This window comes from Podarcis melisellensis, assembly GCF_964234715.1.
Source record: "Podarcis melisellensis genome assembly, chromosome: 13".
Lineage (NCBI taxonomy): Eukaryota > Metazoa > Chordata > Lepidosauria > Squamata > Lacertidae > Podarcis > Podarcis melisellensis.
Genome location: NC_138545.1, coordinates 54,136,510 through 54,148,618, shown reverse-complemented (window position 1 = coordinate 54,148,618; position 12,109 = coordinate 54,136,510). Strand labels below are relative to the sequence as shown.

The 12,109-nt window shown below is 45.0% G+C and overlaps 1 protein-coding gene across 4 annotated transcripts in view; it reads right to left on the bottom strand.

The window, feature by feature from the left end:
* TNS3 (tensin 3) overlaps positions 1 to 12,109 on the bottom strand; it is an 82,476-nt gene that overhangs the window by 50,941 nt on the left and 19,426 nt on the right. For 3 of the 4 annotated variants that reach the window (XM_081885198.1, XM_081885199.1, XM_081885197.1), the window contains exon 5: positions 10,735 to 10,839. In XM_081885198.1, the coding sequence (XP_081741324.1) occupies positions 10,735 to 10,839 (105 nt within the window). Of the gene's footprint in view, positions 1 to 8,934; positions 9,007 to 10,734; positions 10,840 to 12,109 lie in introns of those variants that run through there. The other variant, XM_081885200.1, reaches the window with a different exon arrangement.

The window sequence follows — 12,109 nt, the reverse complement described above, 5'->3', positions numbered from 1 at the left end:
TCAGTCTTGGCAAGTGATCCATGGGGCCAGACCTACCTGGGATGAGATGCTGTGCTCATTAGGCCTGACACTCAACCAAGGCTGAGAAGATCGTATTTTTGCTAATAATGAGTTGACTTCAACTCTGAAGAGTGTGATTACTGACTTGTGACACGAGGCCACCTGAGCCTCAAGCTGCAGCAAAGGATCCAGAAGGACCCGCTGGCTGCGTCCCCACGCTTTCAGAGGAGGCATCTTCACAGCCACCTGGTCTAGGAAACCGCCCCCGCCGCCAACAGCACCTCTGTCTTATCTGGCCTGAGCTTCACTTTATTGCCTTTCATCCTGTCTAATATCGAGGCAACACACACACACACACACACACACACACACACACACACACATTATATAAACCAAGCCTTATGAGGAACAGTGGAAGGAGCTGGGAACGTTTAGCCTGGAAAGGAGGAGACTGAGAGGAGATATGAGAGCCATCTTCAAATATCTCAAAGGCTGTCACATAGAGAATGGAGCAGGCTTTTCTTTTCTCCTGCTCTGGAAGGTAGGACCTGAACCAATGACTTCAAGTTACAGGAAAAGAGATTCTGACTAAACATCCGGAGCACTTTTCTGACAGTAAGAGCTGTTTGGCAGTGGAACGGACTCCCTCAGGAGGTGCTGGACTCTCCTTTCTTAGAGGTTTTTAAGCAGAGGCTGGATGGCCATCTGTCTTGGATGCTTTAATTAAGATCCCTGCATTGCAGGGGGTTGGACTAGATGACCCTCGGGGTCCTTTCCAACTCCATAATTCTATGAAGTACCCTAATGGGCTTTTCAAAAGAATTATGATTTGAGGGAATAAAGAAGGTGCTCTGCATTACACTCTCTGCACTTGAAGCTCATGCAGAAAATTTTAACGGTCTTTTGAGAGAGCCCTAACTTATTGGAAAAACAAATGAATGACTGCACAGCCATTCTGTCAGCAGCGCACTGGATTCCAAGGAAGAGCTTGCAGGTTTGATATCAACTGATGTGTCTCAAACCTGGGATTATACAACTTGATCAAAGAGGGACATCTGCTCTGTGGGTTTGTTTACTATGGTAACTATAGTTACATGTAAATATTGTACAGTTTATATGGAACAATTAAACTTTTTCCATTTAAAGGAAAAACAAAACGTCAACTGCAGAGTAATTATTTTCTTTTGAGCAAACATGGTCCCACATTGACTTAGCACAGCAGTAAGAGAAGGTGGGGTTAACCCCTCAAGCTGTTTTCCTGATAAAAACTGCGGCTGCCTCAATCCTGCTATGCAGCCCAGACCCATGAGGGAAAACGTATGACAAGAGTGCAGGTTTTACTCATGAGGCAGGAGCACCAGTGTCCCAGTCCAACCTCCTACAAGCTGCTCCTTGCAAACCCTTGGAGCTCTGTGAGAGATTCAATCTCTGGCAACTTCAGGTGGAGCTGGAACACCCAGGAGAGCAGCTGCCAGTTGTGGTCATCTTGAGCTGCATGGTCCATTGGTCTGTCCTGGGATAAGGCAGCTTTCTATGCCACCACGTAGGGAAAAGATGACAGAGATCTGAGCATGTGATAGGAATCTGTTAATGAACAATAGTCTCCCAGCTTGTATGGTCCCTACAAGTCCATCCTTCCCCAGGGCCTCTCAGCTGAGTAATGTTTAAACCTATTCATGGACAGAGAGAAGATTGAGTCACCGTTGCAAAAGATGGCAACACTCACCTCACGACATGGCCAGAGGCTATGACCACAGCTTCACATATAGTTAGAATTGCCAAAGGACAATAATTTCAGCAGTCACCACCAGAGTGAATATTCCCTTTGGACCCAACTCAGATTTTCGCCTGCACGAGCCCACTATGAGACAAGCACTGATGCAAGGAATGAGCAAAACGGCTTCTCTCTGGAAATTTTGGTGGAGTGCAGAATACATTTATTTCACTTTGTCCAAACTCTGAGGTGGTTTATAAAACCTGGAACAGATTCCACAATCCATTGTCCAGTGTTCAAGGAGAACTAACAAAGCCCCCTAACATCTCTTGGGGGAATGACACCACCCCCTTGCTCCACAGGCATGGCAGGGATCTTGCACATGTACCTTTCAAACTGTGCTAGATCCACTTTGTACAGTACGCTGTTTTCAGAAACGTCCTGGAACTTCTAGTTATGGAAATCCTTCAAATATACAACTTGGCTGGAGAGATTCAGTGGGGATGAAGTTGCTGTGTCCCACCCCTGAGAAACCCTGCAAACCATCCTCTCAGGCTGAACAAGCCACGATGATATGGCTTTCCATGAGTGAAACTTAAGAAAGGGACAAGCACTAGGCAGGCAAAACCCCCAGCTTGTGTGCTTTGCATGTCTGATAAAATAAAATATTTACGGAGAATACGCAGCAGGTAACATTTTCTTCACCTGACCTTCAAGGAACATTCCTTTCCATATGAGTCACTCAAATTATTTATACCAAATCATAAGGAGCTTACATGGTTCCTCAGTAATCCATGCCCCCTTTTAACTCCACCATACAAAGAAGGGCCTTGTTCTTCGTGTGCCAGTGAAGTCTGCAAAAAGGTTTCCTTCCAATTTAACGGGTTGCATTTCTCAATTTACCTTGACTCGATCTGACTGAAGAATTTTAGAGATGAGGCACTCAATATTATTCTAAGTTGTTATTAAACAGGGCAAAATAAACCTCTCATTTCTATTTAAAAAAAGAACCAAAATACGAACGGCTGGATTCTAGGAAAGCACATAAGCTTGGCATTTTGTCAGCCCAGTGCTTGGTCATTTGCCTGTTTCTGAAGTCCCACACATGGAAGTCTCTGCTGTGAAGACACTTCTGGCAAGTCTCTTTGCCACTTGCACCACCTGCTCACATCTTTAAAAGCCAAAGAGACTGATCAAAAGCTACGAAACTAATACGCTTAGGCACAGAATGAAAGGAAAGTAAGTTTCCAAAAACAAGGGGAGGGAGATAGGCTAGGAGAGCAAGACTTCACTGTATGATCACCTTACCAAATACGCTGACACTCTCATTAACAGCTGAAATACTTCATTTCACTTGACACCTTGCTCTCATTTTTCCAAGGAAACAGCCTTCTGCAAAAATGGTACAGTAACACAGCTGTCCAAACTCCGCCCTCCCCCCCCCCAAAAGAAAAGAAACCAAAAGCAGATTGAAACTGTAAAGCTGAGCTAGTGGCGATGGAATTTGTCTACATCAAACTGAAAACAACCCCTTTCTTTCCCTACACCGTTTCTCTTAAGCTCAACTCCCTCCAGGAAAGGGGGGAAAGGAAATTCTTCTTGAATGACCGAGAGACCTGGTAAAATGCCAGCCCTGAATCTGAACTATAAACTGAATGGGATCAGCAGCCACACACAGAAAGATGGCTGCATGTGTATTTTTATGCCTACAAACGAACACACTGGAAGCAGATCCTGTGAACAAAAGTAACGCCAAAGCCACGAACACTTACCAACTAAAGTTGATTAGGAGAGAGTTCTTAAACTTCCTCTGTGCAAAATTCACCCACTTCTGTTTCTCAGCTTTTTCTGATCTGTCTCACAGCTATCTCCTTTCCAGCCATTCAGGACTTGAGAAAGCACATTCAAAGAAGCAAACTAGCGAGGTAAATTCATGAACTGTAGGGCCCAGTAATGACAGTTTTGACCCAGTTTTTCTAAATTGGGTTGGATAACGCTATATATGAAACTTATTTGCTTATCCTGCACCACCAGCTATCCCTCTTTAAGTAGGAAGTAATCTAGGCACCCTCCCACACCTCAGAAATAAATCTCCACCCTTAGGCAAAGCTGTGCAAGCCCAGAACTGCATTGTCTGCTGCAAGGCTAAGTTATTTCTGCTGTTTTGTCTTGCCTCCTTTGCTAAACACAAACTCACAAAGCATTGTATGAACATAGCATGTCTCTCTCACTCACATACAAACAAACAAACAGAGTCTAAAGAAAATGGTATCTTACCTTGCAGAGGAATTACAGAAGCCCCGTAACTTTTTGAAGCAGGAAAATGGTTGCCCTATTTTAAAATCAGCTTCACACACTACAACAGCAAACGCAACACACACACAAAACAGCAGCGGTTGGAAAGCAGTTGGAAAACACCACCAGTTTTAGCTACTTTGCCATTCTCGATGCAGCAGTTGCTGAAGGTAAATCACTCTCACTAGAGAAGCAGGAAACTTTGGATTCAGAAGAAAAAGAGTAAAAATGTAAACATAAGGGAGGAGCCAGAGAGTGCAGTCAGGTTCTGTGAAATTTGAACCCTTGCAGCAAAGCGAGAGTGAAGCAGTGGTGTTTCAGAAGGTAATTCAGGCTACAAACTCTTTCTCACAAATGTTATTTTCTTCTCCTCTCTGCCCATCTCACCGTCATTAAGCCTTAGTCAACTGATGCCGGACCCCAACACGAGTCCACCTTAATTCTTGCATCACCAAATGACACAGATAGTGTTCTATGAGGTTCTCCCCGGAACTGTTATGCAAATATTTGTTCTGAATGCCCACATCCTCATTTGGCTCACTCTCTATGCATCTCTGTGCAACAAGCTGCAAAAGATTTGTTCTGTCCTAACCACACTCAGATTTTTATTTGGTAACAGCAGCTTCCCGCACTCAACAAAGCAAACTCTGGTTCCTCCTCTCATCTAGATAAACTCAAACTTCCATCAGCTTCGGCTGGTGGCCCAGCTGTGCCTCTATCTGGACAGGGATAGTCTAACTTCTGTCATATATGCTTTGCTAATATCTAGGTTAGATTACTACAACGCAAAATGCTTTGGAAACTTCCAGCTGATGTGGACCTCAGCGGCCAGATTGCTCACCAGGGCAAGACAGTGTGAGCATATTACACTGATCCTGGCTGGACTGGACTGACTGCCAATTAGTTTCCAGGCCCAATTCAAAGGGCTGGTTTTGACCTATAAAGCCTTAAAGAGCTCCCAGGCAGCCTCTCCCAGACAGACTCAGACCCTGCCATCATAACCTATGGGCCTTCTTTGGGTGCCTCCCCCACGAGAGGTCCAGAGGGTGGCATCAAGAGACAGGCCTTTTCGGTGGTGGCTCCCCATTTGTGGAATGCTCCCCCCAAGGAGTCCTCCCTGGCACCTTCATTACTTACCTTTAGGTGCCAAGCAAAAACCTTTATTTTCAACTAGGCGTTTGTCTGATTATGGTTTTTAAAATGTGTTTCTAGGAGGCGTGGTTGGTTGTTTTGCTTTCATTTTTGTTTTATGTGTTTTCATTATGTGTTTTATGTTCTGAACTGCTCAGTGATCTTCAGATGAAGGGCGGTATACAAATTTAATACGTAAATAAATAAGTCTGCAAAAATCTCCAGTTCACTCCAGCAAATCATTACCACACCACAGCCCACAAAACTTTCTTTGAACCCTATGAAAACTTCCTGAAAACATTCTCTAATGTTAACACATCCCAACCAAATGAGCCATGCCACAGGCTTATTGTTTCAGAGTCTGCATTATGAGCTGTGGCCAGGAAAGGGGCTGCCTGTCTGGCAACAGACATTTCAAAAGCTGTATAACAATAATGACTATAATTACTACAAAGGCAATCAAACAGTATTCAAGCTAACAAACTCAACTTTGATGCCTGAAATGAAAAGACTAGAACTCAAAGTTCTAGTACTTGAATCTCAAAAGCAAGGCATCTTTGAAAACAACCCATTTTGTCAAATTGCCCGTTGGAGAAGGGAGGCAGCAGCGAGCGCATGGCAACTGCTCCACCTGAGCTGCCCCTGCTCTCTCTCTGGGTGGGGACATGCATGGCAATCATCCACTTCCTTTACTGGACAGTGTGTGTGAGACCCAAGGCTTCTAGTATTAAAAAGTTCCAAGTGTACTTATATGGAATCAAAAGACGCTGATATTGATGGAACCAGTTCCTAGGGCCAGCTGTTTCTGCTATCTTCTCGGGGAGAAGGGTTTTCATAAGATGCACTGGGCCACTGAACTAAATCAGCTTAAGTTGGGTTTCCCAGTGTTACAGTGAGGGAAAAAAGTATTTGATTCCCTGCTAAATTTACCTGTTTGCCCTCTGACAAAGAAATGACCAGTCCATAATTTTAATGGTAGGTTTACTGTAGCTGTGAGAGACAGAGTAACAACAGGAAAACCCCCCAGAAACCCAGAAGACAAAAGTCAGAGATTGATGTGCATTATGATGGGTGAAATAAGTATTTGATCCCCTATCAACCAGCCAGATGTCAGGCTAGCTGGTATCTTCACTGTATGTAAGGAGCTGAGATTAGAAGCACCTGCTGTAAGGGAGAGGTCTTGCCTGTAATCCCAGCTCCTTACAGTACCTGTGCAAAAGACACCTGTTGACAGAAGCAATCAATCCAGCAGATTCCAAAGTAGCCACCAAGACCAAGACCAAAGAGCTGTCCAAGGGTGTCAGGGACAAGATTGTACACCAGCACAAGGCTGGACTGGGATACAAGACTATTGCCAAGCAGCTTGGTGAGAATGTGGTGCAATAATTTGCAAATGGAAGAAACACAAAATAACTCTCAACCTCCCTCGGTCTGTGGCTCCATTCAAGATCTCATCTCGTGGAGTTGCAATGATCAGGAGAACAGTGATGAAGCAGCCCAGAACTACCGTATTTTTCGCCCCATAGGGCGCACCGGCCCATAAGGCACACCTAGTTTTTTTGGGGGGGGGAAATAAAGGGGGGAAATATATTTCCCCCCCCCAAGGTGCGAGGCTGGGGCGGGGGAAGCCCAAGCTTCCCCCGACCCCAGCCCCCAGAACAGGCTGCTCTCCACAAGCCGTGGGAGCCCTCCCGCGGCTTGCGCAGAGCTACCCGAAGCCCCGGCGCGACTGCTCAGCACACCGGGGCTTTGGGATAAGAGGCAGCTCTGCGCAAGCCGGGGGAGCCCGGCGGGAACTCCCGCGGGCTCCCACGGCTTGCGGATAGCTTCCTGAAGCCTGCAGTTGCCCCACAGGACGCACACACATTTCCCCTTCATTTTTGGAGGGGGAAAAGTGTGTCCTATAGGGCGAAAAATACGGTACATGGGGGGAACTTGTCAATGATCTCAGGGCAGCTGGGACCATGGTCACCATGAAAACAGTTGGTAACACACTACGCCGTGAAGGACAGAGATCTTGCAGAGCCCGCAAGGTCCCCTTGCTCAAGACAGCACATGTACAGGCCCGTCTGCAGTTTGCCAATGCACATCTGAATGACCCAGAGGAGAACTGGGTGAAAGTGTTGCGGTCAGATGAGACCAAAGTCGAGCTCTTTGGCATCAACTCAACTCGCCATGTTTGGAGGAGGAGAAATGCTGCCTACGACCCCAAGAACCCCATCCCCACCGTTAAACATGGAGGGGGACATATTATGCTTTGGGGGTGTTTTTCTGCTAAGGGGACAGAAAATTCTTCCTGATGTTTAGTCGGAATCTCCATTCTTGCAACTTGAATCCGTTGCATTGCTCCCTCTTCCATGTGACAGCCCTTGAGATATCTGAAGATGGCTATTATATTTCCTCTCAGTCTCCTCTTTTCCAGGCTAAATATACTCAGCCTTCTGCGACATTAGCTACCCCTCTCAGTTTGGTGTTACCTGCAAATTGGATGAGCATCCTCTCAATTCTGTCATCCAAGTTGTTTATTACATTGAACAACAACAGACTCAGGACAAAACCCGGAGGCAGCCCACTGGTCACTTTTTTCCTGGATGACGAGGAACCATTAATGAGCACTCTGGATTTGGTCAGTCAACCACCTACAAATCCACCTATCATGGGGGACTTTGTTGAGAACCTGACTGAAATCAAGATACGCAATGTCCACAGCATTCCCACTAAGCTTGCAACTCTATCAAAAAAAGAAATGAGAGTCATCTGGCATGACTTGTTCTCCAAGAATTCTCAAAGATTACAGACTGAGGTTCTGAGATTACATCTGTAAGGTTCTTTAGTAGGCTTGGGTGCAGCTCATCAGGCCCTGGAGATCTGAATTCATTCAAAGCAGCTAGGTGATCCCTTACTACCTCTTTTCCTGTCTTGGGCTGCACCTCCTTCCTTACACCATTTATTCTGTTATCACCTGGTTGGGCATTGCTTTCCATTTAGGTGGAGACAGAGGCAAAGTAGGTGTTGAGTAGTTCCGCCTTCTCTCTGTCAGCCAACAGCATTTGTCTGTCTTCTTCACGCAAGGGACCTACTGCTCACTTGTTCTTCCTCTTGCTTCAGACATAGCCAAAGAAACCTTTATTATTATTTTTAACCTCCCATGCAAGCCCTCCTGACCCTCTCTCTGCAACTGCCTTCCATGCTCAAAGCATGGATCTCTTCACAAATGGGAAAAGAATTTAGAGAAGAACTAGATTCTGACATATGAGGAGATATCTTAAATAAGTTTCACATTCATCTGCTAAGTTTCAACCAGGGAACCTCTCAGGTGGGCACCATTGCCATTATAAGAGAACAAGGGAGGCATTCGTGCTGAGTTCCAGCACCTCATTTTCTAGAAAAATAGCCCTGGTCTCAACTGTTGCTTTCTGGAAGAACTCCATGAAAAAATTAAAGAAAACGTTTGTGTTGTGAACCCATTCTCTGTGTCAGGAAAAACCAGCTTGTCTAATAACACAGCAGTATGAGTGTTTTATTGATTTGGCAACAGATTCTGCAATAAAAGATAAGAAATCACTATCAGAGCAATCAGTTAAAAGGCGAATTTAAAGTTTTGTCAGATAAAGCTTTGGTTGCCACATGGAAATGGAGAGGGAAATGTAACAGTACATAATATTTTGGATTTTAAAATAAACTCACCTATTTTGTCTCCCAAATTTCTATCACCCCTCCCCTCTCTCACACACACTTCTTTCAAAGAACTGCATATACAGCTCAGAAATCAAACGACACATTTATTCACTTACCAGAAACGGCACTGACTGGGCTGTTTTTGTTAGTAGGCATTTGCATTCCTTCCAAAGCACCAGAGCCAAAGTAATCTTGCCTCAGATCTAGAGTTTTGTAATACAGAGCAGCCCTCTGGGAAACCAAGTATTTAACTATGCAAGAGGGCACCTCCCCATTCAACTACTATTTACCTTGAGTTAAAAGGGGAATAAGGGCGGGAGAAAGATAAACTGAAAAGTCAACTGTCCCAGGGGAAAAACAATCATCTTGTCATAGGTGAATTCCTGAAAGCCAGCTGCTGCTCACCTGGATGCAATTCTTAATAACTCCAGAGAGACAAGGGTAGCTTCTAAAGCTTTGGTTTTCACAGTACTTATTGCCCTAACGGGACGCGGGTGGCGCTGTGGGTAAAACCTCAGCGCCTAGGACTTGCCGATCGCATGGTCGGCAGTTCAAATCCCCGCGGTGGGGTGCGCTCCCGTCGTTCAGTCCCAGTGCCTGCCAACCTAGCAGTTCGAAAACACCCCCGGGTGCAAGTAGATAAATAGGGACCGCTTACCAAGCGGGAAGGTAAATGGCGTTTCCGTGTGCTGCGCTGCCTCGCCAGATGCAGCTTGTCACGCTGGCCACGTGATCCGGAAGTGTCTGCGGACAGCGCTGGCCCCCGGCCTCTTAAGTGAGATGGGCACACAACCCTAGAGTCGGACACGACTGGCCCGTATGGGCAGGGGTACCTTTACCTTTACCTTTGCCCTAACCTTGAAAGTTTCACCAAAAGTCAGCAAGAGTCTTTTACCAATGGCTGCTTTCCACTAACGCTGTAGCGGACCTCTCTTTCCAAGTGTAAATCTCTTTTTGCTGACACCTGGCACTTTCATGGATTCCTGCTAAATTGCTGCAGGCACTGTTGGCATCTATTTACCAGGACCATCAAATGCCATAAATCTGTATTATTAAATAAATAAATAAATAAATAACCGGAATGTGGGATTCAACTTCAGCTTCCAAACAATCCCAAATTTCACTTTTTCCTTCTTCTTTTTACTGCACACAAGTTGGCTTCTACACCAGTGGAGAATCTTTTAAAGAACATAATGTGCAAGAAAACAAACCACAGCTGGGATAAAGTAATTACAAACAATGTAGTTATACAATGCCTTAGGCAGGGCCGACTCATCTACGAAGCAAGGTGAGACAACCGCCTTGGGTGGCAGGATTCATAGGGGCAGCAGATCCGGCCTCCAAGAAACATATCACCCACTGTTGCTGCCATAGCTTCTACCATGTAGCTTGCAATAAATATTGGGAAACTGCTAAGCTGTGGGTGTTCTAATTAAAATCAGGGAGGTCTCTGCAGATGATAAACAACCATTGAACTTGGCCCCGTCTGCTCCTGTTGACTACAAATAACAGGCTTGCTTACTATGAAACTGCAGCTGATGTGGAATTTGTCGATATGACCATGCTTCCCAACTTAATGGATCCTAATCTGGACTTCAGCAGAGCATTGTCATTCATTTATTCTAAGCCCCTGTGTGCACATCTGAACACTGCAAAACATGCCAAACAACTGAGTTAGCTGATGGCTTTTTTTAAAAAAGAGAGCATGAGGTAAGAGGACATCAGGGAAGCTGGCAAGGTGAATAAGGTACTGTACTGTCCTATTGTAATAATGTGAAAAACCTAATAAACTAGGTTTTTTGGAAAAACAAAAAGCCATGAATGACAGCAAGACTGCAAGCACAGCTGGACAGGCTGAGAGGGACCTTGTTTGCTTCCTCATCGCTTGTATCGTTCACTTCCTGGTAGCAACTCACCTTCCTCATCAGCACTCATGTTTTCGTAAGAATCCCAGCAAATCAGTGGATCTGAACAGCTGAAGTCCACTAACACACCATGGCCATTCTGTAGTTCTTCACATCCTGAAAGATGAGAACCAGAAGTTTAAGTTAGGCATCTCCAAATACCCCCCCCCATCAGCACTGGCTAGTTTACTGAGGTCACTATGGGGGGCAGAATCACTTTTTTGAGTTTCACTTCCTCATCAAGAACTAGAACAAGAAGTGACTCAAATGTGCAGGGAAAGAGAAGCTATGCTGCAAGGCAGACGGCACCACTTAGTAGTATAGGTGAGAAGGTCTCATGGCTGAATTCTTCCCCACCTCAAAACTCTCTGTATGTGAAAAAGCTAGCACATACCGGTAAGTGAAAATGTTCAATTGCTTCTTCCTGAAGTTCTAGCTTTCTTTGAGCTGACAGTTCAGGTGTGGGGAAGAACTGAAAGGTGCATTTTTCCCCTCTGCATTAAATAACTAATGAATGTAAGCCCATAAAATCATGCCTAGGGTTTTAACTATCAGTATTTCTGATGTTTTCATTTCCCAATAAAGTTAACTGGAAGTTCTGGGCTTCCTCCCCACCCCCCACCACAGCCCAAGGAATTTATCACTGCAGATAACATGGTTGTGTAATAAGGTCCAAAGCTCACCGCAGTGGTGATGCAACATGCAAGCAAGAGTTTAGCGGGAGGGAGGCCCTGATCCTGCTTCTTTTCTTACTTTGCTTCTAGAGCAGCCAAAGCACAATGGTGACGAGATCTCAGCCACCCACCACCTCAATTTGTGGAAGGCCTACTACTGCAAAGTACAGTGTCCAGAAAATCCTGTTGACGTCTCTAGCACAGAGGAAACCCTGACAGCAAGACCCAGAGTTGGCTTCTGAAGGTTGGTCTAAATCCATGTCTATACATATAAGGTAGCATTTCCATTTGAATGCCAATTTGTATCACAGGTCTTTGTCCTAAGCCTTCTAAGCAGTGCTTTTTCTTAGAACAAAAGGTGCCTGTTCTCACCATGAAGTTCTTACAAGTAAGTGCCACACTTTTAACCTTTGGGGGGAAATGTGTACCCTTGAGTACCCCAGAAAAAGCAAAACTCACCCTCCTGAAGCACAAACAGAAGCACAAATAAACAATTGCTTTTTATTGTTCCTTTTATGCAGCTTCATTTCAGGGGAAATACTGAGGGCTTAGCTTTTTTCAAACCATCAAGGTAAAGTGGGCTTCACATAGAAGGTTTAAAAACAAATAAAATTCTAACATGGTTTCCTAATGGATGAAGTAAGAGCTCCATTCTGAGATGCACTGAAATCAGTTTCACACAGATTACTGCCAGCTACTGGCTGCCGATCAAC